The 26,551-nt window shown below is 37.9% G+C and overlaps 1 protein-coding gene across 2 annotated transcripts in view; it reads left to right on the forward strand.

Annotated features, from left to right (window-relative positions):
- The window catches only part of RORB (RAR related orphan receptor B), a 134,430-nt gene extending 108,685 nt beyond the window's left edge, over positions 1-25,745 (forward strand). For both annotated transcript variants that reach the window (XM_039567318.1, XM_010393118.4), the window contains exons 5-10: positions 6,737-6,858; positions 8,122-8,254; positions 10,276-10,383; positions 11,500-11,610; positions 15,677-15,789; positions 16,270-25,745. In XM_039567318.1, coding sequence (XP_039423252.1) covers positions 6,737-6,858; positions 8,122-8,254; positions 10,276-10,383; positions 11,500-11,610; positions 15,677-15,789; positions 16,270-16,425 — 743 coding nt within the window. In that variant the 3' untranslated portion in view covers positions 16,426-25,745. The remainder of the gene's footprint in view (positions 1-6,736; positions 6,859-8,121; positions 8,255-10,275; positions 10,384-11,499; positions 11,611-15,676; positions 15,790-16,269) is intronic.
- The last annotated feature ends 806 nt before the right edge of the window (positions 25,746-26,551 follow it).

The following is a 26,551-nucleotide window of genomic DNA, read 5'->3' on the forward strand; positions in this document are numbered from 1 at the left end:
ATGACAGGGCAAACTTACAAACCTGGTTTGAAACTAGTAATATTCTAATTATTCCATACATATTTCTCAGTTTAATAGAGAACAATGTCCAAGTAATGTTTGCTTAACTATAAGAAATGGAACCGCTTTCTTGTTTCAGAACAGTTTCATTTTAATATAAAGAGATCTCTGTGCAACCTGTGCTGGAAGAAGCTAAGAAACAGCTCATCTCAATAAATTTGTGATAATTATACGGTGCCTTTAGAGTCCATTTGAACTCTAATTATTTCCTTGGTTAGTGCTTTTGCTGCCAGTTAAATGATTTCTAATTTTTGCTAAATTGGCTGAGTCCCGGGAGAAATATTACTGAGTAGAGACCATGAAGCATTTATAAAAAACCTCTAGGATCTAACAGAATTCTGGGTCCATCCTCTAGGTTCCTTAAGATAAGGACTTCATTCCATTGTATTGTCATTTCTACTAATTTATTAGCATTTTTTTGAAAGGCAAATGAAGCACTGATTTATTTTGAAGGAGAGGGAGGAAATAGAGAATTCACACATGTAACGTTTACTCTTTGTGCAATCTGTTAGTGACATTAATCATTCAATAACTTAAACATAAGGAAAGGTTATTCCTGAACTAAATTCTAGCACTTCTAGTCTCATATGAGTGGTTTTATGTTTTTTACTATCTTTCTAGGATGCATATTGTATAATGTTACAAATTTATTAAATAAATAGGGGTTATGAAACTTGCTTGTTTTTTAAAGGGAAATACTTTTTGCATTATGGCATTGAGAATGCCACAGACAGATGAGAAATGGAATGAGCTTTTTGCAGCCACTAAGGGAAAAATGTTCCTGTTCTTCTGAAAAAAAAGTATCAGGCTTTATATCCAGTTCATTTTGAAAAATTGAGACTTATTATTCATGTTTAACAGCAACCACAGAGGTATTTTTACCTTATTACCTGTGTCAATGTCTCTACAACTGTCAAAGAATTTCTTGAGAATAATCTTTCAATGATTCAGTTTTCAAAAATTTTCATTTTGTAGTCATAATTAGTGTACAAAAATAGCGTACCCTTGAATTAGCATACAAAAAAAACGTGTTGATCCAATGCTGTCTTGCCAAGTTTTTGAACAGGTTCTAGAACGGAGATTTTATTTAGAATGCCTGGCTGGAGTTTTAGTAGGTGTACGAATTGATATGTATGCTTACAGCAGCCAGCCAAAGCTGTGATGTTACTGCAGCATTAATTCAAAGTGGATCCCTGCAAGAGCTCAACTTAGGATATAGGCTGAGATAAGCTCTTAGCTACCCAACTGGATCCTAAGGGTAAGTGGCAAATTAAAGATTCATTATTCATTTTAATTGAAGTAGATTATCAGTGTTTTAGGAGGCACACTTCAAAGTTTTTCAGTTCCCTGTGCAAAAGAAGGGAATGCTGAGAAAAACTAGAGTCTCTCCTGAGAAAAGAGAGACAAATGAAAGAACTAAGGAGCCTGTAGGAAACAAATGCTGCTGTGGATAATTTCCACTTAGCAGGCCAAATTCATAGCTGGTGAATGCTGTGTGCACTCCATGGATTACATCCATTCCCCACCAGCATTGTATTTGACCTCAAGATGGAGTTTTTCCTCAGTATTTTAGTTGGAGATCTCTGAATTATTGCAAGGAAATGCCTGAAAAAAGCAGGACTGATTTATCAGCTGATGGTAGGTCCTTGTGGGTCTGTGGTATGCTGATTTTGATTGCTACTATCTAGGTTGCTGTGTTCAGTTTTCTGTATGTACTGGTATTTAAGCAATTTCTACTCCACTGATGCAATAAATGTTTGAGCAATTGTAGTCTTTGGAGAGAGTGCCTTTTGTGAGGTAACTCTTGAAATCTAAAATAAGAAAGTACAGTAGGAGGAAAAAAAAAAAAATGAGGGAGAGAAAAAAAGAGCCTGCCAGAGCAAGCAAAACTAGAAACAGAAAAGGCTATTTACTGTTCTGGAAGTGGTGAGCTGTAGTCCCAGGTTTATGCGCAGCTTCTCTTCTCTTGCAACACATGCTTTTGGCCTGTTTTACTGATGAAATAGGACTTTTGCAGTCTTTCTGTCTCCCCAGTTGTTCTGTCAGGGCTGTACAGTCATTCTCTAAGCTACTCTCCAGCTCCAGTGAAATGAAGCAGCAGTCTCAGACACTTGAGTTCCTACAAGTTTCGGAGAAGAGACTACTCAGTAGGCAAAGGAGACAGACAGCTTTAGGGAAAGGCAGAAGCCACAGCCCAGTCCCATGTTCACCCCCGAAGGCAGTGGCTGATGACCAGTCAAACTGAGCAGACCGGTCGCTCGTGCACATACATGATGCCAGTTACCCACCCAGACTCTGGGGGTGGAAGGTCAGAGGGGAAGTGGCAAGTGATACTCGATGCATCTGTAGGGATCCAGGTTTGCTGCACTAACTTCACTGTATAGTGTACTTCACTGGGCAGCCCTCAAAGCTCTTGGTTCTGTGTTCTGTTTTAGGTAGGCCAGGCCAAATGTAAAAGCCATTTCTTTTCCTGAAACAACATTGATCTCTCATGGTCCTCTTTAGCTTCCTGATGTACAATTTTCAGCTTCTTCTGGACATCCCCTACTATGCATTAGACTTTTTTTTTTTAACTGCTGCATTGCCAAACCCCAATTAAATTATCTACCCATCGGTCTGGCACCTGTCAAGGCCTCACCAGGATGGGCAGCACGCCCTGTACTGCACAGAGCCGGGGCCAGCCTGACCTCTCAGGTTTCTGCTCTCCAGCCATGCCAACAAACACCATCTGGATTTCCTTGTCCTCTAAGAACAGATGAGTCTCTACAGCTAGAATAGTGGGCCGTTAGAGAAAGCCAGTCAGAGACATGCAGGACAATAACGAAACGTTAAGTGGACATTCCATGATGTATTTTGTTTGAGCCTTTCTGGTTTTTGAAACCCTCCTATTCCTTACAATTATTGACAGTTTCCTTGATTGAGTATGTTGTTTCTGGTTTATCTCTATGGAAGCAATACTTTCTTCTAGATTTTATTTTTTTTTAATGAAGCAGAGCATTTGTAGAAAAAGTGTCTGCTTTTCAAGAAAAAATTTCAAGGTACCAATACTAAGAAATCATCAAATTTAGAATCAAGCTGTCTAATGCAAATATATCCCAGTGTACACCAGAGTTTGGAAACTGGGAACATTATTTTCTGTGGACCATTTTTCCCAGACAGAGTCATCTGCCAGGATGTGCTGTGATTTTCAGGTATCATGTAATATCAAGTGATCATGGTAGGAGATTTAGCCCTAATGTACTAAAACCCAGTATGTAGGCAAAAGGGGAGGAGTAAAGCACCTGCATTTGTGTTTACATACTGTGGCAGATGGATAAGCTTTACAAATCCTGCAGTTTACAGGCTGGTGGTGTACTGTCATGCCGGCTCAGGAATTCTTTCCATTAGAATTATTAATTTTCACTCAACAGTTGGAGCAGTTGATGCTTAGAAAATAAAATGTTGCAGACTTTGATTCTCACACCGATGTGGCCAGAATCATCTCTTTTGTTTTCCTTTTCATACAGCAAGCCTGCTGTAATTTATGTGAAATGGAAGCTGACAAGAATTCAAATAGGAATGCAGTTCACATTGAAGTCACAAGAACACAGTTGTCTTTTGTAGTCCTTAGAGTCCATCCAGTCAGGATTTCTAGTTGTGTACATGCAATTACCCAGTGAAAGGGGACCCTTGAAATCTATGGTCCAAGATTTTTGAAAACAAAATCAACTAAAAGTCAAGACTTGATACGTGAAGTAATTGTAGTGGACTCCTCTAAGCCTGGAGAAGAGGACAAACATAGCTATTAGATGATCACCCTTGCAGGGTACCTCCACAGGCTTTAGGCCTTTGCATCAAGGTGGTATCTCTTTTCCTGTTGTGTGTAGATCTTTGCTTGCTTTCCTTGTTGTCAATTTCTTTCTAGTTCTGTTAAAAGAACTAATCTGTTGAACTTGATACTAGCATATTTCAGAGCTGCCAGGTCTCACAGAAACTCATATATTTTAGGTACAGCACAGTACGTGTGATAGGGGAGGTTTACATCAGATGGCAGTATATTGTTCCCAGTGGTTTAGGAATGTCATTCTGCTTGGGATTTGCCAAGATGTCTACTGAACTCCAACTTCATTAGCAAAATTATGATAAAATCTGAAAATTTAGGGGGAAATTCAGGGGTAAAAAAAAGGCCATGGGCTGTGAAACCCTTTAAGAGTGACATTGTTTGCTCTGCCTGTGTTGGAACTTCTGTTGCTGGGCCATCTGAGAAGCCAAGACAAGTGTATACTTCTTTTTCCTTTTGCATCATGTCAGCTCTGCCACCCAGTGTATGCTATATTTGTATAAAGCTTCTTCCAGGGACTCCAGCATGGAATATAAGTAAGCAGCCTCCTCTGCTGAAAGAGCAGTTCCCTTCTCATCAGAGACCCGGTGTACCCTTTCCATCACACACTCAGCCTTGCCTAGCCTGCAGCACAAGAGTTTCAAGTTTGTCCTGCACCTGATTCCTCTTCGGATGTTGGCATTCAGAGCTGCTGCTTGCTGCGATTGCCCCAGGCCTTTGCACATCTAAATTGGTTTTAATGTCATCTCAACATAAGCATAAGTACGTAAGGAATAGGTGCATGGGGTAAAACACAGGATACCATCCCTAGAAAGCCCTGGAGAGTTTCTCAGCTTTTCTTTCCTAAGGTAAATACATAAATGCTAGGAAGAGGTGGGGAGCTGAGGAGCTTCACAGTAATGTAGAACTGCTAATCAAATATATTTTGAAGTGAGTGAAATCAAAAGGTCTTGTTTTCAGATTGTTGATATCAGGTTAGAAATCTGTCTATGCAGTCATATAAAATTACATGAGACATTCATTGTAAGCGAGATGCCCATTTGTCCTCAAGATTTTTGTTACAAAATGCAACACCTTACCATCAGAGGTGAAGACTTGCATCTAACCTTCCATGAAAGAACAGTGAGTAGATCACTGTACTAATATACATTCTTAGTTATCGTTAGGCCGGAGTCAATTCTTCCATCAGGAAGCCTAAAGATAGTGTTGACCTATAAAGAGATACCTGTACGAATTCAATTAAGCAGGTTTTATTTTTCCTATACAGACCTGCAACTTTTTTATCTTCAGCGCCTTTCCACTGAGTCTCAGTTTATTAACTGTGAGAGTAGCACAGGCATCTGTCTTTCAAACAGCACTCCTCTAGCAGTGTTTACAGGGAACATATGCTTCTATGTTCTTTTTTCAGCTTTCCTTCTTGCTGGCTTTCTAAGTTCAGTCAGTATTTGGCCAAAGAAGCAGTCTGATTTTGGAACTCCAGGCTCCAGATCCTTACACTCTGTGCAAACTGTTGATCTGAACAAGTAAACGATGGCATACCTAGTTCTTTCTACTCCCCATGCTTGGGTTTGGCTAATGCATTGTCAATGTCCTTTTCCCTTTTTTGGCAAACGTTTTCTGTGCAATGCCCATTCTGCCACAAGTGCTTCAGTTCACTTCTGTGGCTTCAACTTTGTTCCTTTGTTTGAAAGTTTCTTGGCTTAAGCAAAGTTTTCAGGCTGAAGCACTGAGCTTCATTAGATGTGTAGGTCCCAAAGTCACAAAATAGGAAATAATCAGTTTTCTTTAACATATTTTATCACAACATTTCAACTCCTAATGCTAATGAATTCATGTTAGAAGTTCTTGTAAAAATTTTTTTTTAATTCACTCAAGTGGCCTTAAGGGCAAAGAAGTCTAAGAAGTTTACTCATGATTTCAGTGTGTTTCCATGGCAACATTGAATGCTTCTCTTTCTGCTTGCATCCTGCATTCCATGTTGTGAAGTAGTTTCTAAGGCTGCAATTTCAGCATAACTTCAAGGGAGGCTTAGTGCTGTATGTAAGATCTGTGTCCTCCATCACTCCTCCTAAACCCAGGATACTTATTTTAGCTTTTGCCCTTTGCTAAAACCGGTCTCCGTGTTCTTGCTCATCACATTCAATCAGAAATTGATCCAGCTTAAAACTCACTTGCGAAAAAAGACCTGTTTCCGCTTCTTTTATGAGTCACACCAAGGTAATGCAAATGTTGATGTCAAGTTCAAGCAGTCAGTCAATTTCTGAGAGACCTGGAAGCTCTGAAACATGCTGACCACTGAGTTCAGCAGATCAATTATTTTAGTAGAACTAGATGGAAGTGGACAATGAGGAAAGCAAGCAAACACCTACACACAGCAGGAGGAGAGATACTGCCTTCATGCAGAGGTTGTGGCTTAAAGCCTGAAGAGGTGCCCTGCTGGGGTGATAATCAGCGGCAGTGTTCCTCCCCTTCTCCAGGCTAAAAGAGTCTACCAGTTAACTGCGCAGGCTTGGAGAAGACAAAAGCAATTGGGTAAACAGGTTCTCCAAATGAAATTTATTTAAACATATTAAATCACTTTCAGAACGAAGATTCTGTGTAGTTTCACAAAAATCATTGTTATTTTCATCTACAGATCCACTGTTTTATCAAGATCATTTGGTTTTGGGTTGAATACTGAAATATTTTGCAACAATCATCTTCAGAAATAAAAACATGAGAAAGGTAGCATCAAAAAGAAAAGATTAATTTTCTTAAATATGTGTTTTCCAACAACTTCAGTGTTTTCAGCATTTTGCTGTTGCAGATCACTGTTCACTGTTTCATGCATGCTACTTTTTATTCTCCTTTTTGCAGATCGAATTGCACAGAATATCATTAAATCTCATTTGGAGACATGTCAGTATACAATGGAGGAATTACATCAGCTAGCATGGCAGACCCACACATATGAAGAAATAAAGGTTTACCAGAGCAAGGTACAATCCTGTAATACGCTTTTTCTTCTGCTTGAAATTGTTAACAGAGTAATTTATTTGACAAGAATATACTGATGAGTTTCATATAAGTCAAAATACACTTCTAAATATCTTTGAGGAACTGGTTGCTGAAAGCAAAGCAGTGACACTTCATAAAAAGAAGCAGCAGCATTCCAGCATATTGGGATGTTTGCTAATGTTAAAGCTTAGATATGGTCATGGAATCCAGTTTTCTGTGCTTCTTATCACAGGTGTAAACCTCATGCAGAAATTCAGTTAACTTCCATGTGATTATGATAAGATCCTCTGTTGCAAGGATTTTAAGAATATAGGACAACATAACTTTGTTTCCTTATAGTTTTAAAACCACATCTGCTTTTTATGTGAATAACAAATACCTGTCACTTACAATGGACAATAGATAATAACAAACAGAAAGTACTCCTTAAATTGAAGCTGTTCAGTATTGGGTGGAAGAATGATCTCATTACACTACATTTTTGTTCTGCTTCTGCAATTCTCAGGTCAAGTTCAGTCTGTTTTCCACTGGCACCTCTTCAGATGTAGTCCAGTCAACAGGAATCTGTGTGCCTCTTGCACTGGCTTCATTAGCGATGAGTCTTCGGTCAGACTTCAGTTGGCACATTAGCTGGTCATGTAAGAGACAGGAGAGAGTCCAGCTTGTTCTTTGAAATCTGAGGGGCTATGCAGTATCAGCAGGAACAAAAACACACCACAGCTTGCAGAGCCATGAAATGAAGAACATCCATTTACATTTACACACATGTGTGTGCAAGGAAAATGATTATCAAGAAGTCAAAATTTTTATGTAATCTGTGTTCAGATACTTTAATTACATAATATTTTAAATTTCAAACTAGGAAAAGTATTCTATTGAATAAAGTAATAGCATCGTGCCACTTCTTGCCTAAGAATGCTATGGAATGTGTACATTCCTTGTGCCACTATTAATCCATCCTGCACAAAAGCTAACATTAGAACCACATTTTAACACTGGGCAGTGCATTCTGCTCCTTTGCAGAGGCAATGCCAGGGCTCAAATGACTGGGGCAATGGCTTGTGAAAACAGCCTTCTAATGAGAATGTTGGGTACCTAGAGAAGAAGAGATGCTGCTAGCTCTGCCTGGGTGTGGGGATGGAGTGTGGGGAGTCCTCCTCTATGCAAGGCCACCTGAAGAACTTAAAACACTCATGTACCTGCTTGCTGACCGCTTTGCTTTTCCATGTGTGTTTTCCCGGAAGACGAGAGAAGCTCTGTGGCAGCAGTGTGCCATTCAGATAACCCATGCTATCCAGTATGTGGTGGAGTTTGCAAAGCGCATAACAGGCTTCATGGAGCTCTGCCAGAATGACCAAATTCTTCTTCTTAAGTCAGGTGGGTAAATACCAGAGGCTTGAGACTGGTTTAGCACCCAGCACCCTAGAAATGTGCTCTCCTGTCTTTTCCTGCAAATCATTTTAATTTTGAAGGAGCCCTAATTTCAGTCTGTTTCGTTAGGTACATTAACCTTTCTGTATTTTTCCACATTAATCATGTTACTGCCTTCTGATCCCCTTCCCTCTACAGTCAGTTGTGGTTATTAAGTACACACACACACATAGCCATTGCAGAAACTGCAGTCTCCAACCTGACATGTGGTGGAAGGAGCCTGCAAATTGAGCTGGTAAAATCAGTCATCTGCCACCCTGTAAAATCCTCACTTGTCGTTAATGAAACAAACGTAGGCTCAGTGGGGCCTGTCTCTGTGGTCATCTTTAATCTTTTTAATGAGACTGCAGAAATACTCTACAGCCAATGCACAGGAGGGAAAGTTCCTGCTGGTGGCCAGTTGGTTTCAGAATAAATGAGAGTGGATTACAGCAATGTGCTCCAGCCATGCTGTCCGTGCATGCCAGGTTTGCATGTGTGTGCATAAAGGCAGGGGAAAAAGGCTTTCGCTTCTTATCAAGAGACTCAGTAACTTCTGTCCTCCAAAAGAATCATTACAAGATTTATCATGACTATGCAGTAACACTGCCAAGGCCAGGAGGACAAAATAGTATGACTGAGTGTACCACAAGAACCACAACTGGTAATTAACTACATTTACCCTGTCATATCAGTTTCTTGCTCCCTCCCTCCATGTGTAAAAGGTAGGATGCTGTGTGAGGCAGCTTGTTCAAACTTAAGAACTGCTTCTATTTGAGGAGAGATCTCTTCACTAAGGCTGAAAGCCTGTGTGATCCAGCACTCCATACACAGAAATCACAGAATATTCTGAGTTGGAAGGGATCCACAAGGATCATCGAGTCCAGCTTTTCAGTGAATGGCCCATAGGGGAACCAAAGCCACAACCTTGGTGTTACAAGCACCATGACTGTGTCTCAGTCTGCGACTGGGCTCTGATGGTGGGCACAGGTGCAAAGGGAAGTGATACAGAGAGGCAGGGGAACACACCGACAGTTTCCTGGGAAAAGGGGGTTATAGCACAAAAACTGGTAAATGCCAGTGCATCCCTAGGAAACTTTGTGTGACTGGCAAAGCTAACAACACAACTGCACCATCAGGAAAATATTTATTTCACTCTGCTGTTGGAAAACACTGTTAAGCTGTAGCATGTAAAAATATGTCAGGTTTTATTTTCTCTTGCTGTCAATGCTGACCAGGAGTTAGAAAATTAGGACTTTTCTCTCAAAAGCATGTCTGCAGAAGAATCCTCAGATTCAGAGTTTATCTTACAGGAGATCTGGATTTAGTTAAGGGATCTTAAAATTTTTCCTTCCGTTTTTCCAACTGCTTATTTTTGCAGTTAGGAAATAATATGCAAAGATAAGGAGTAAAAAAGAAGCATTCCTTTCTCTATTCAACAACCAATAAAAAAGAGAAAAACAAGAAGTAAAACCTATTTTAGGGGTGCTGTTGACAGCACTTTAATTTTTATTTTCTCTCTAAAAATGCTTTGTGATGTCTCCCTCTCCAGCTGAAATAAGCTGGGATTTTCATATGTCTTAAACAAAGCTGTTTGTTGTTATTTAATTAAAAAAAAGTTTAATTATTAAAAAGGAGTTTCAATAAATGAGTATTTTTCAGGATAAAGTATTTCAAACTAGAATTATTGGCCCAGGATCTAAATTCAGAGTCAGTCCAGGGTGCCAGTTTTCTGCAAAGGGTGAAAAAGTCAATCTAAAGAAAAGGTGGTTAGACTGGACCAGAAATGATCCTTTCTATACTCAAAGCAGAGAGAAAGACTTTTTTTCTCTCATTCATAGATGTGTAATCTAGATGTCTTCAAAGAGTGTCTGTCCCTTCTGATGTTTTTAATGACTGATGGCTTCCTAAATATCTTCTTGAGATTTCCTGTACTCTGATGTTAGGCAGTAATATCTGGTACCTTTGCTCTTTTTTTTGTCTCATAGGCTGCTTGGAAGTGGTTTTGGTGAGAATGTGCCGTGCCTTCAACCCACTTAACAATACTGTTCTGTTTGAAGGAAAGTATGGAGGGATGCAAATGTTTAAAGCTTTGGGTATGTTGCACTTCTTTTTTTCAATGAATTGCATCGAGCCACATAGCAATAGATTTGTCATTGAGTGAATTGTGATTCACAATGGAAATCTCCAGTAAATGCAGAATCCCCAAGTCTCCAAATGTCTAGGCTGGAACAGAAAAATAAAAAAATGGTGACTCCATTAGGTGCTAGCAGTGATCGGTGTTTTTCTGTAATAAAAAAACCAGCAAGAGGTTTTTTTCAAATAGATTTCTTGCCATCTTGCCATGGTTTTGATAAACCATGAGTTTATGGCAGGAGCTAAGCTGTTTATCTTTACTGTTCAGTTATACTTGATGTATCAAATCCCTCCCACTAATGTTGTCCTGAAGAAGGCAATTTTAGCCCCAGCAATGAGGAGACTAAAATAATGAACTGGTATGAAATATAGATAAGGACTTGCTTAAAATATGGTTTTGCCTAAAACTTTTAAGTAAGTGCATTTAGAATCATTTATTGAAAAAATTACTTTGTTTCTCAACATGTTGTTGAGTGCAATCTGAAGTGTTAGTAGTGAAATGTTTGTGTTTTGCACATCCATCAGACTGATATTATCAGAAATTGATTCAGGACCAAAGTCAAAGAGAGATATTTCCTTCAAATGTATATATTTATCATATAGATACATATTTTTGCTAGTGTGCATCATAAATATAATACTTCTTGACAAGTTTAAACCATTTATGAATGCATATTGGTTGATTTATATTTATCTTTATGATGTTTTTTCAAATTTTATTAAATATTTATTCTGTTAATTGGTAAAATTACATATAAAGGGTTTTTAGGGCTGGTTCTTCCTCCTCCTTAGATTTAATATCTGTTTAGAGATAGCAATTCTTTCCTCATTGAGAAAAGAGTACGCTCGTCTAAGATGTCGGTGCACTTCTTGTATTTGACCCTAACTCTTGATGATTTTTGACTTTAATGTACATTTTAGTGCCATTTTCAGGTTAGGTGGAATTTTAATAGTTTATGAAAAGCACTTGCTTTGGCAGTACAGAAATTCAGTCACAACTTTTTCTGACACCAAAACAATCCCTGCAGGTTTAAGAGCTGATTTCTAGCATTGGTTTTGTCCCCTTCGGTCTGCAGGTTCTGATGATCTGGTAAATGAAGCATTTGACTTTGCAAAGAATTTATGTTCCTTACAGCTGACTGAGGAGGAGATTGCCTTGTTTTCATCTGCTGTTCTGATTTCACCAGGTAATTTTTCATTCCAAACACCACACTGATTTTTTCTTCCTCTTTATCCACCTCTAGTTCTACATACTTAAATAGCTGTTTAAGCTGTATCAAATAACGTTAAGCATGTATTAAGCAGTGGAAGAATACCTGAATTACCCAAGTATACCATCAGGAATTACATATACTGGAAGTAGATTCAAAGTGTAACAGACATGGATCGGGTTTGTGTGGACAAGGAGTGCAGGCTGTCCTTTCTCCAGACCACATGAAGAGAAGCATGTTACTCAACAGGTGCATGTTCCTCCTAGGTTTTTCAGGGAGCACAAAATTCACCACCCTGAGTAGGTTATATAGTCCATAACTATGATGCGCTTTTTCTTGGGAATGAGAACATAAGCAGTAAAAACTAGTATGCAGTCCTGTCTGAACTTAGTTCCAGGTGAGAGGTAGTGATTGGAAGTGCAACATGCTCTTTTTCATGTATTCATATATCATAACTCTGCACAGGCAAGCATGCATTTAAGTGAGTGATGCCTGGCTGACCCCAGAGGAGACTTCCATGATTAGGTTGACTGAGAAGGTGGAGCTAGTATACAAACTCACAGTTTAGTGTGGGATTTTTAAATATGCCTCAGAGAATGTAGACACACAGTTTCATCTAAGGGTAACCTCTTGAAAAGCCGTACAAAAAAATCCACTATGAATTATTTTTCCATCTTTTTCTGCTGAAGGCTTCTAGGTCACTTTACACTTTTGCACATCTGTGGTAGAGATTATGTTAGTCAGAATTAGACTGTCACAGATGGTGTCAATATTCATTCTCATCATTAATAACACCTATGGAAAGGACTCTACTACTTTTATTTTGACTTTGAGCAGTTCTTAACATCATCTGCTCAGAGGTGAAATAGTTGAGCCAGTGACTCTTCATGGTGTTAGGCCAAATACTGCAACTACAACCCTCCAAACATCATCAGTTTCCACCTCAGAGGTGTCTCAACTGTGTACAGGGGTGAGAGCTGCCTCTGCACTACCCCCCAGATGTCCTGACTTTCTCTGGGACAGGGGATTTGGAATGTCCCAATGGGTCTCTGCGCATCATTCCTCCCTCAATCTGAAAAGACCAAAGATGGGAGGGTGGCAGAGGGTGCTAGCTCCTGGAAAAAATTAGATGGAATCAAAACACTGATTAATTTCTGCAGTTCTGCATATGTCCCTTTAGTTTGCAAGCAAGAGGATACATGCAGTGTCTCCTGTTCCATTAAAAAAAATTTTTTAAAAGGAACAAAAGGTTTTGGTGCACACAAGCTGCTTATTTCTGTAGTCTGTGAGCATGTGTAACTAGTCATAAGACACAACAAGAAAGAAATGATGGGCTGCAGCAGCATGTGCATGAGTGAAAGCAATCTTTCTTCCATAAAAAACCTCTACGTTTGGATTGTGTAAATAACTCCTATTTCAGCTGAGCTGCTACGTTGAGACAGAGAAAATAGTTCAGAATGAACTGATATTGAAATGTGCCATTTATTTTCTTACAAAAACAATAACCGTAAACAATAGAGAAAGAAATATTTTCTTCCACACTTGATGTTCTGGTTCCTTCACAATAAAGAGTTTCAGCATGGCAACGAATGTAAAAATTTAAAAATAAAGCACTGCTTCACAGAAGTGCCTGCACCAGTCCTTTCATCGATTAATACAAGCTTACAGAGATTCCACTAGGAAGTACTCATATTCCAGTTTCTTTTCTGCAGAAGTCACCACCTGAAAGGTGATTCATGCAGCCTTGCTCTGTTTAGGCAGCTTACACAAACCAGAGCAGTCCACTGGGAGTAGAGGCACCTAAGAATATCCATGAGTACCATCCATCAGTAGTTTTGCAAAGGTTGCAACGGCCGGTGTCACCTCCATTTTCCATCTAATTCAGAGGACAAATCCAGATTTTCCATTTAATGGTGGACATAACCCCACTGCTTGAAGGTGATTCTCTAACTTGATTTCTGCTTTCAAAAGCTGAAACGTTGTACAAATCCTGTAAAGGTTGCAGAGCCATCTCTGCCTGCAAACATGCAAAAGAGCCATGTGGCAAGACAGGAACATGGCTTCCCACATGTGCCAGTCTGTCTCCTGAAAGTCTGACTTACCATGGTTCTTCTTTCCATCTTCCTTTTTGCAGAAGCAGATCTTGTCTGTTTCTGGGCTGTCTCTCATCTTCTTTCCTACACTATTCTCTAGCCTAGTGGACTGTACTCTTTGAAGATATACAAGTTCAAAACCCAAGAGGAAAAGTACAGTATTGAATCACTGCTTCTTATATCCTTTATAGGTAGTAACTGATCTATTGACTTTTCCCTGCACTTCTGTGTATATAGCTAGACTTACCTGTGAAATCCTAGCCAAATTTACAGACAGTGTTCAGGTGGTAGAAACCACACTTTGGCAGACAAACTCAGCATCCATTACAAAAGTTTTACCTAGCTCTTGTCATGAATTTAAGAACTCTTGTGTAATATACAGCATGCTTCATGACAGGTGAGTGATAAACCTGTCCTTCAACTGCCTCAGTCTATTTTTAAGCTTATTCTTGTGACAGAAAGGTAAACCTTTAGGGACTGGTCTCTATGATGAAATCCTTCTAGCCCAAGTCTACCCCAATAGGCATTAATTTAACACTATTGAAAGACCAGGTTTTACAATAACATAAAGTTTGGCACCTAACCTGTGAAGTCTAAACATTACTGTGTGCTTGTTGTGTGGAAAGTGCATGTGTTCTCAGCTAATTCAGTTTCTACGGCCACTGATGGCACAGGATCCTTTGGCTTACCTTCTGGGAACACGATTCTCTAATATTTGCAAAATATATTTTCTTTTCCTGATCATCTGTTAAGTAGTTGAGGTTTGTTTGTGTCTCTTTCCACAGTACTTGACTCTTTTTTCATACACCCCTCCCCAGAGACAGTGAGACAAATGCCAGAATTCTGCTACTCCTGTGATGAAATGTTGTTCAGTTCCAGCCTGTGTAGCATGTGCTCACTGAAGCAGTTAACTTAAATAATTTCTATGCTTATTTTAGTGATGGGTGAAAAAAAAGTGAAAGGGTATTTTCCCGAACTTCTCAATTTGTACATGAAAATTCATGCCTGTGATAAAATAAATTTCCTTATTTCCCATATGAAAGCTCAAATCTATACCCAAGAATTGGTCTGAGGAGGAAATTGAAGGAGAAAATTGAAGGAGGGAAAAAACAGTTTGCAGCTTGGGAAAACAGAAGGTTCAATGGTGCTGCAAGCACACGTGGGTTTGGATTGTCTTGGGCTCTGCTACCTCTCTGTGTGTGTGTCTCCAGAGCTATGACTTGTGAGAATATAGATCTTAAGGACAACCTCCTGCACCTGGGGTTTGAGTCCAGTAGAAGCCATATAGGCTTTAAAACAGCTGTGTCTGTTGCTGTTATTCTTCCAGATAATCTTACATTTTGTGTTGTTTAAAAAGAGAACATTTTTAAATAATGATAAATTTACACTTTGCAATTATTTTGAATTATTAAAGAAATTATTTTGAAGAAAGCCATTTCTTTTTATTTAGAATACATTTTGTCTCAAAATGTTAGCCTAATAAATAATGAGATATATTATATTTTGATGTTTAATTATATTCTTATTTGCAAAGAACTATTTTGCTCAGTAAGTTTATTTATGTATTAACACACTGAGATAACATGACATGTTTATCACGTAGCCAGTTTGAAATTAGAAGAACACTGATTGTACCAACAGAGAATAATAAAATGGTTGAGCCATGTTTCACTTCTATTTCCATCTTTATGCCTAACATGCTGTTTTAAACAAAGAGATGCAGGGCCAACACTGTGTTCCTGTATGTTTTGTATGTGTTAATGAAGTGCTCAGGTGATCCTTTAATGGTTTAAGACACTTTGCCTCTGAACCATGTCTTTAATTACCATGCAGTCTTTCCTCATGAGAAGTATGATTCCTGTGAATACTTGCCAGCACAGTACCCTGTGTGCACCATGAGCACGCCCCACATCTGTGCATTCTCTACCTTTTGTTTTCCTTTTTCTCAGATCGAGCCTGGTTAATAGAGCCAAGGAAGGTCCAGAAGCTTCAGGAGAAGATTTACTTTGCACTTCAACATGTTATCCAGAAGAACCACCTCGACGAGGAGACGTTGACAAAAGTAAGTTCTTAAAACTAAATGCCAAGCACTCCCTCAAGCATGACTGTTCTCTTCCTGCAGGAGTTTCCCTATGTATTGCCACATTAATGTAAGCTAAAAGTAACACACTATGTGCTTGCCATGTGTAGAAGATAAGCTTGTTTGACTCTTGTCCCTGTTTCCTTTTACTCCATTTTTCGTTCAGTATACCCAATAATTTTGATTTATACCCTGTAAAGAATGAAACTGCCTTAAAAAAGTACTCATTAAGGCTGTTCTTTGTTAAATGCATTTTTGGCCCTTGGCTAAAACTTCGGGGGCAGCTGTCTTTTTAGGCTCTTATGGTAAGAACAATGTCTGGTCCTTTGGATGGGTTTTGATGAAGCTTAGAGTATAATTTTCAGTTATTCAGCAAGATACTAACATAGTTGGAAAGTGTAATTTATACAAAAATTTGCTTCCACCTATTTCCTTTTTTTTTTTTGTTTCAATGTCTTACAGTTAATAGCCAAGATACCAACAATTACTGCACTTTGCAACTTGCACGGAGAGAAACTGCAGGTATTTAAGCAGTCTCATCCAGACATAGTGAACACACTGTTTCCTCCATTATACAAGGAGCTTTTCAATCCAGACTCAACCACTGGCTGCAAGTGAAGGGGATAATAGAATTTTCACGTAGTCATGGAATGCATCACTAGTAAGACAAAAAGAAATGTTTTCATGAAGAAATTATTAAAAATGTCACTACTGCAACACTAGGAATGTCCTGCACTTAATAGAATTATTTTTCACCGCTACAGTTTGAAGAATGTAAATATGCAACTCTGAGTGGGGATGTCTTTTTTCTCTTTTGTTTACTTTTTTTTTTTCTCATTTTTGAACTGACAATGAACATACAAATATAGGACACTGGGTGTTACCTTTTTTTTTAATTTACTTTTATTGGGGTATGTTTTGGGAGACAACTGTTCCTAGAATTTTATTGTAGATATACATGATAATAGAGCAGTACTTTGCAGTATTACTCTTGCTGTTTATTGTTAAAATATAATTTAAGAAAATTCCACTTATTAGACTGCCTAGTTCTATGTTTTTAGATAGTTTAATGCATGTGGAAATTTGTAGCTGTCTCGGAAATTATGGTGCATATATGGAAGACACACACTCATATATATATACATACATATACATACATGTATGTATGTATGTATATATGTATGTATGTATTATATGCATACATGCTGTAACTTAAAATCACATGCCTACATTTAACGGATGCTCAACCCAGCTGTCATATATTTCTTACTCTCCAAGTAATGTAGTAGAATTACTTTAAGATTTGCTTGATTTGCAAAGCAGTCAAGATTTGCTTTGACAGAGTTAAATTGTCAGCTGTCAGTGTGTAATGACAGGATCACTTCTGAGATGCGTGTAATGTAGTGCATGTGTGCTGTGTGTAAATCAAAAATCAGGAATGTATCAGTGGTGCAAAAGCCTTGTCTGGATGGTTTTAGTGAAAAGAGGAATAGAATTGGGTTTGGGTTTTTTTTTTCTCACTGTTACAGGGATAGAACATATATAAAAGTAAATATAGTAGGACCTGATCTCAGTAAAATATCTGAAACATGGAGTAAAAATGTAGACAATCCCATATGTACATTTTTCGGATTCCACACATGATTTTGTTTTACATAGACACTGCCTTGAAAAGTAGCTTCAAGTCTTGGTTTGTTTTTTGCTGAACTCATTAGAAAGATAGGCAGCAAACTCAGTGAAAACCATAGCAAGCCTAAAATGTATCTCTGAAGAGGAAGGAAAGGAGTGAAGGAGGAGGAAAGTCAAAAGTGAGTGAAGTCCATGGCTACGAAGGACAGTATAATTGTCACTGTTTCTGACAGTCATCATCTAGATGGGACTGCTGGTTTCCATTACGTACATACATCTGTGTATGTTTTAAACACATGCATATATGTATGTTTATCTGTATGTATATAACTGTATATATATATGCATATATAGGATTTATTTTAGATGCATTTCAGGAGTGGAGCAAAGGATTGGAGCTTTCTTTTCTTTTTGTCTGTCTCTGAATTGACTCTATGTGCATTTGTTTGCAAAACCAAAGGCAAACACAGAGGGGAGTGGAAGGCTGCCATGGACTTAATCTTATAGATTAGGTTTAATCAGCAGTCATTAATAATGTATCTGCATTCTGCTAGTATTACAAAACACAGACGTTTTAGCTATGAAAGAGGGATTCTGTTTCCACTACATCTCTCTTTACCACCACTTTTACCCATTGTGAACTTTTCCAGAGAAGTCTCCTCCTGGGATGCCAGCAGAGGGCATAGAGTGGAAATAAGAAGAAGCAGGCAGTAGAGAAGAAGGGAAGTGAAGGCAGGATCACAAGCAGATCCGTTTCTTTATTTCAAACCATGCAGAAGCCAGTGCAGTCTGAGGCAAGGCAAGGGGAGGCATGCTGGCAGGGAGGCCAAAGGACCTGCCTGTTTGCCAGGCTCATGGAGAGGCAGTGCCATAGGGAGCCCATAAGGACACAGGTGGGCCCTACGGTGGGTGAAGAAACTGGGTCTCTTGTGGATAACTTAATGCCTTGTGCAGCTCTGGTCTCAAGCTTCTCTTTTCTGCATGAGCAAATAATTCATGGGCTATTTCAAGTACTTTTTGGAGCTCTCCCTTGACTTCCATCAGTCAGTTTGCAAGTTTGCATACATATTTTGTGGTAGAATTGAGTCTAGAGAATATCACTATTTATTTGTTCTGTTTTAGCAATGCCAGAACCAGGTACAAGAGTAGTTACAAACTCTCAGCTAATAAATGTTTCTGTGTAGGTACATTACAACTTAGAAAAAAGAAAAAAATCTGCCCATCAAATTTAGTTGTGCCGAGAATTTTGTTGCAAATGTAACATACTCTTCAAAATTGCTTAATCCTATAGAACAGCGATTACTGAAGTACCTTTTTTTGCTCCAAATTCAGAGCACATTTCTCAAGTGATTACATTAAAATGTCTTCAATTAACATAATAAAGCATTGCTCTTGATGCTTCTTTATACCACTCTAAGACTGACATTTCTTTATAAGGTGATTTACCTATTTGCAGCCCTTCTTGCATGGCAAATCCAAGAAAAATATCTCAAATTTCAATATTTCTATATCAAAAAAACTTAATGTCTACATACTGTTTGTGCAGATTTATCGGGGAAAAAATGAGTCAAACTGAACTCTTGAAGTGCTCAGTTTTAATTGCAGGGGATTCATGTTTTCGTTGTCTTTCCCAACACGAGAATACACACATATTGTTTGAAATATTTTGTAAATCCATTTTCAGTATATCAAAAGCATATATTCAGCCAGCCCATAGAAATACAGATGAAGTGATAAATACTACTGTTCATAGTGCTGCATAATAAAGAGGTTCATCATGTTTATAAATAGTCCTTTACAATTATGTGTTACATCTTGAAAATGTTGCTTCTTCTCAAATAAGCTAATCGCTCCTTGGGATTTTTGAAGTACTTCTCAGGCAAGATAGCTAAATGGAAATCACCAGTGAAAAACACACTAATCATTATCTGCAGGGCTTTTAATCCTTAAAGCACTGTTCTTATATCACTACAATATCATGACCTTTCCAATCAGTAGTGATTACCATCACATTTTAAAGATGTGGAAATGAAAGAAAAAAGGTTAAGTGACTTGTCAGAGACCACAAAGGTAGCAATAACCAGTTTAGAAATAAAAATTGATTCTTGCCTTTTGTCCTAAAACTTCTAATACTCTGGCATACAAGATCTTCATTGCCATTGATAGGCAATAACCTCTACCAAGAATTTCAAATATTGCCAAACAAATTTTTGTTACAATTCATACAAAATTTGAGCAAATAGCATTGTTGTTTATTTGGAAAATGAAAATTCATTTTCAAACATTATTTATTTATGGAGCTGTGCTGTGGTAACTGCAATTATATTTTATTTAATTTTCTGTCATTTGGAATTGGCCACACAGGTATAATACCTCTTTTGCCCTTCATTGACTGTGTGTAGAACAACACATAATGATCACATGCTACAGGCTGAATTTTTGTGATTGGTTTCACCCACATAGTCATTTACACTCAAAATTTCAAATTCTTGATATTGGATTTCACATGTTCAAGTTATCCATAGACTTTAAAGGAAAAAATAGCATGAATTTTAGTAAATAATTTTGTAATTCACAGTATTAGTTCTTCATTTTAATTTGTTTTGGCTTTCAGTAGTTCACAGTAGAACCTGAAGCTTTTCAATTAGTCTCTAAAACTAGAATTTGTCACATCATCTTTCTGTAATAACTGAATAATAATATGTTTGTTGACTTTTTTAGTGACAAGCTTTTCAAATGAGACACTTTTTTTTTAATGATTGATTAACCTGGGACCTATAACAAAAGGATATTTAAAGCATATATTTAAAGCACATATTGAATCTACTACTTCTAGCATTGCTCTCTGATAATTCAACCATATTATGCTAAATTACCCTTGGCATTGAGGAAGCAGATGTACAGTGTTCATTATACTATCACAAAGACTTTATTTTGCTGTAAATATCACTCTTACCTGCTCTTTTTATAAAGACTTAATTCCAAGATTCATATTTCCTTCTAAAGGAAATTGCTAGAAAAGAAGCATAGTAGTAGAAGGCTCCTCAGTTGAGCAGACTTGTTTCCAAAAGCAGTATATGTTTATTGATTGGCTTGTAATAGGCAGCATTAAGGAATTGATTGTGGAAGTTGTCAGACACTTAGTTCTAACCGGAGTCACTAAAAATTGAGGCATTTCAGCACCACATGGAAGGTGCTCAACACATCACAAGATTGGAGGCCCTTGGCGTTAAGAGGTCCCCCTTGAGCTTTGTTGAGCAGAAGACAGATGTTATCCTCATAAGTGCTTTGTCTTCATGCTTTGTGTTGTTCCTTTCAGCTCAGTTTCACAGGGGTCAGTTTGTTTTCCTGTTGCACCTTGGGCACCAAAGCTGTTTCGATACCTGTGCCAGGTTATGGTGCTGAGGTGGAGCAGCTACCAGAGCTGCCCATGAAGATGAGCTTTATTGTGTGATTTTCTTTGTTCAGTTCCACATCGGCAGCTTGCACGCGGGTGTGGTTCCCTTTGGGACAGTTTGCAAGGACTTCCGATGTAACAGCTTCTACACAAAGAGGATGCAAAGCTGCTCCTGTATGCTAGCCTCTCTGTGTCCCACCTCCAGGCTGTTCAAGCTTCTGTAAGATCACAGGAGTCTCACAAATGAGTCAGGCAGCTTAGTTACAGATGTGCAGCTGATGGCTCCTTTCCCTGTTGACTTTTTTACCCCTCTGAAGCTGTGCTTCAAAGGTCATTTTAAAGATATTCAGGCTTCCCCACTCCTCCTCCCTCCTGACTCTGCATTGATTGTGCTCTTTCCAAAATAGCTACAGTCCAGCCTGGAAGGTGGTTCCTGTTTTCAGTCATTGTCTTTTGGACATCCCAGGAATATAGCACATAAGATCAAACTGAAACATGGAAGATTTTTTTTTGTCCAGTTCATTATGTCTAAGGATGTATGAAATGGAACCTTGAGACAGAACAGCTTGCTTTTCCCTGGCCATAAAATAGTAGTGTATTTATACCTACCAGCCTGTCCCAGCACCTTCTGCCTCCTCTCTAGAAACTAAATCTCTGACATCCATTAGGAACAGTGTGTTGGAGGCCCCGTCCTCTTCTTTACTCTTTAAGTTTCACGCTTCGTAAATGACAATCACTGCTTGATGCAAATGTTGCACTCTATGCCACTCAGGGATGTTTCATTAATAAAAATAACTCTATAAATATAACAGTGGTAATACAGAAGAGAATGTTAGAGGCTTTGAAGGGCATGGGTTGAGCTGCCCAAGTGAACATGACCCAGACAAGGCTTTCAAGCCAATGATTAGAAGTAACATTGGTATAAACTGAATTCACTGTCAGCATTTCCTCAGCTTGATCTGACTTTGCCTGTTGTTTCACAGTCAGTGGAGTCCAATTGACCCATCAGTTCATGATGTTAAGGTCCTTTTGGGAATGAAATGCAAGCGAGCTTTGTACAAATTACTGAATTTAGACAACTGACAAAGTTTGGAAGTACTCAGTTTATGTACCATTAATGTGAGCTTATATTCAGACTTGCTGCAGGCATGTAAGAGGAAAGGTTAAGACATGGAATAAGCGATAGTATGTCAGCAGTGACAAGAGCACCAAGCTATGGCATGGAGAAGTGACTGTGAAGAGCAAATAGACATGAGCAAGTGGCTAACAGCTACCGTTTTCTCTCAGGGATGCACAGAATTATAGCTAGCCCACAACTCTGTAGCAATACTTCTCCATGGCATGATAAGTCCCTTTCTCACATCAAGAAAACATTGCCCCATTTTATACTGTGCTAGTGAAAAGTACTCCCATTTCCAAGAGTTTTGAAGTGTGCTTATCCCTAGCTTTACACCACATATTTTCTATCATTACAAAAACACACACAGAAGGATAAATTGCGGTGGGTTATACTGCCAGTCATTAAGTTAATTCCATGTCTTCAACCAAGAGGTTCTCCTCAGCTCTGAATGTGATCATTGCTTCTATTGTCACAGTGAATATATGTATTTTTTAATTCCATTCTCTGAATTCCCTCCACCTAGAAGACTGATGGACAGCTTCAGGAGGTGGAGAAGCCAGTCTCCCTATGCATCAAGATTTTCACAATCATATTCTTTGCCAACCGTTCTGTTGCAATTTTTATTTTAATCTTACAGGTTGCTAGGAGCCATGTCCAAGTGACTGAAGGTCTTGTTAGCATGATTAAAAAGTTCCGTTTTGTGGTCAGAGGACCTTGCCTCTCCTTCCTTTTCCTTTTACTCCTAGCTCCTAGTGAATGAGGCTTGGAGTGGTAAATGATTCATCTTCATTCTTTCTCAAATTTTATCTGTACTTGTGGCCTGCAAGGGAGGCTCCATGCAGATGGTAGGAAGCAACCTCCTTCCTTCTCTTCCTTCATGATCTCACTTAGCTGTGTTGTCCCTGCATGCATTGTCCCTGCATGTGTTGTCCCTGCATGACTGTGTGACAGTGAGCCCAACACCTCAGTAATTTACCATCCCAGAAGTTGTTTGCAGCTATAAAAGCCACTTGTGTATACAGTCTGCAGACAAAAGTCATTGTGAAAAGAAGAGGCCTAAAACTTCTACTGTGGTAGCTCATAGATCAGTAACTCTCTTAAAAGGGCAGGCTGAATGTCCAATGAGGTGGCGGCTGCGTCCGTGTCCTCCAAATGACTCTTGCATTGCATTTCTGTTGAGAGGATAAGGCAATGAACAAAATGCTCTGGGAAAGGAGAGGTATTCCTGGGTGTTACTGCAGGCAGTGAGGATAATACTGCTCACAGTGAGTTCAGTAACATGATGTACTACATTTGCATAATTTCATCATCCTCACAATTCAAGCACAGCACATAGGGAAAGTGAAAGAAAACATCATTTGATATAGCAGCAATAAGTAAATTATAAGTGTTTCTTTGTAACTGTACTTGCAGAAATTGTTTGCTTTGCACGTGGTCTTCTGTACAACAGCATAAAAGATCCAATTAATGTAGATATCACAGTGATTTTGCATATTTTTTTGATTTGTTGGATATAGCTGCTAATTCATGAATGAAGATACTGCTGTTGAGAAAATTTTTTGTGCTACAAGAAAATGCTGAGGTCCTTGTTTATGACTATACATTGACAGCAGTAAAGTATGTTTATTATCAGACTCTGTCTGGAGAGAATTTTAAAAAATGGCTCCTAGTTTTCAATATTAGGAACACATTGGCCCCTTATTTGGGCAACAAGAATGCAACTGCATTGAAACACAAGCAGGAGCAGATGGTTAGCCACCAAGAAAAGGAAAGAACAGGCTTTACCTTGACGACTGTTTCAGATAAAACCAGCTTATTTAAAAAAAAAAAAAAAAAGCACTTATACTTGTCTTGATTAGACACGCAGCTTAATAAGTCAAAGTAACTACATTAGGCTGTTGACTTTGGGGATTCAGATTCAGATGCACTACATTTGTGGTTTTTTTAATGTGTCACTTCAATGTCAGAATCAGGCAAAAAAGGTGTTTTGTTGTTAGTAAAAAAAGCTAATAATCATTTAACCCTACAGAGTGTGGACCACACATTCTCTTGCAGTATATGGGGATTTATTCGTGCACTTATTTTTAAAAAGCCACTGAGTAGCATAGCCAGTGAACTAGCCATGATAGTCTTTGCCTCTTGTGTGACCTCTAGTACACTATGGGGAGCGGCTCTGTGATTGTACTTGTGGCAACAAATAAAGCACAACTGAACTCTAAGCTGTTATCAACACTCAGCTAAATCAAATACATTGGGTATTTTGAGATTTACACAAATAGCTATGAGATAATTCCCATGTTAAACTAATTACTTCAGTTGTAATGAATGGATGATATAAATAATATAGGAAACATAATAGCAACAAAATCCCTTATTTTACAGCTGCATTCTCTGCCTCATTTGATTAACACTAAAGAAGTTACTTAAAAACTAAACAAACAAAACAAGAAGAAAGAAACCTGAGTATGTATTGTAGAAATGTAGAAGACAAATAAAATATTTTTTCATATGTAATTACTTTTAATATATGCTTGTGGAAGGTCCAATACTATGTATGCTGTCTCTGTAATTTTTGCTGTAAATAACTTGGGACAGTGAATACACTGATTTTTTCTATGTCTCTGTTTAAACATAAGACTTTGTAATGGTTTTTTTTTAAAGAGGAAAAACATCAAAGAGCAAATTATGTACTTGCTTCCTGTAAGGGTAATGTACTCTTCAGTTTTTATGGAAACTGATTGTAATAGATAAAGCCTTTTGACCAGCCGTTGATATTTAGTGTATGCTTCTGTTCGTAACTGGGAAAAAAAAATGTGGGATTGTCAGTGGAACATGATCCCAACAAGTCTGTACAGTGAGTACTATAATAATTCCTGCAGACTGCATTTGACTAATATGATTTGAAGAAAAGTCGTTCAAGCAATTAATGCTTCCTTAAAGCATATGGCTTTTATGAATTCTTCTGACATGACTTATATTAATAGAAACATTTCTCTCTTTCCAATGAGCAAAATATTTTTGTATGCCTTTAATTTCTTCTTCAAATTTGAGGTCAGGTCACTCATTAGCCGTAATCTGAAGCCATAACTGATCTTCACCAAATGCACATTTTAGAGATCATAATGGGAAAAAGAAACTATGTCCAGTTTGTCAACAGCTGTAATGTAATACAGGCAGGAGCATAAATAATGAGCTAAGTATTTAGATGCTTTTCTGGCATCCAAATGTGACTTTAATGGCTAGTATTTTGTGATTACCAATTTATAAAAAAAAAAAAAAACATAATTAAGATAGATATTTAGATTTAAATGAAGCTTTCTAATATTTTTGAAATATCCCTGAAAATGCTTTTAGGATTATGAGAAGAAATGATTTTTCATATACTTCCCACTTTCAAATATCTAATGTTTTTATCCTATTTCCAGTTCATTTTGTTAGAGTGAAATGAGATGTTAAAACCCAGGATCCAAGCCCTGAGATATTTGGTGCTTGGCTGTAGTTATATTGTTGTAAATCAATTTAATTTGAATTTTAAGAGTGTGTTGTTTTTTATTTGGTAAGCATGTTTACCACTGTTGGTAACACACAAGAGTTGCACTGCCTGTCAAGAAGTATGATAATAAACAATCTAATAAAATAATGAGTAACACTCAAAATTAATCACTCTCAAAAGAGAAATAAAAATTCCTTTCTAAAATCAAATGCCTCATAGAGTCAACAGTGATTTTTTTTTTTGTAAGCTTAACTGTGTAATAACTGTGATGTATCTTAACTGGCTTGTAGATGCAAAAAGCAGAACTGCAAATGAATCATGACACACTGGGTAAAAATCTGGCTCCATTGAAACCAGCAGCAAACCCTTCACTGATTTCAACTGTGCCAGGAGTTCATCCAGCATTTTTACATCTGTAATTCTCTTCTGATCTTTCTCCCTTGTTTAATATAATTGACCTAATTTATGTGTATGTGAGTAAAAAGACAGCCTGATTCATTTAGAAAGTGACCACTGAGGATTTTTTTATCATGAATCTTGTAGGACCAGCATCCTTGTTAAATGAAGAGGTTCTATATTACTTTAGAATGTAATAGATTTTTGTCTTATTTTATGACCTGTAAATTATTAGTTAAACACTGTTAGCGTTTCATAATAATGCACACATGATTTTTGAATGTTTTCTGTAAATGACAATCAATGTTGATGAAGTTCCTTTCTTTAATGCAAAATTAAAAAAAAAAAACCTATAAGAAAATAAATTCTGTTGTGGGTTTTGGTTTGGGCTTTTTTTTTTTTTTCTGTCCCTTTAAATTCCCTGTATCTGTCAGTACAGCGTGTGCATTTTCAGAAGAGAAAATAATCCTTAACATCATGTGTCCCTACCCACAGCAGGGGAGTTTTAACTAGATCAAGATCTCCTTCCAGCCATAACCATTCTGAGATTCTGTAATCAGGTGCCTGTACTTACTTTCAGGTTTTTTCTTGACCAATAGAATTAGGTATATAGCATGTTGTGACATCAACTGATAATAACAGTGTCTCTGTTTGCAACTTAAGTTAGAGCTGTGACTTTTGAATATGGCAATTGCTATACTTATTAATT

This window comes from Corvus cornix, chromosome Z, assembly GCF_000738735.6.
Source record: "Corvus cornix cornix isolate S_Up_H32 chromosome Z, ASM73873v5, whole genome shotgun sequence".
NCBI classification, from domain to species: domain Eukaryota; kingdom Metazoa; phylum Chordata; class Aves; order Passeriformes; family Corvidae; genus Corvus; species Corvus cornix.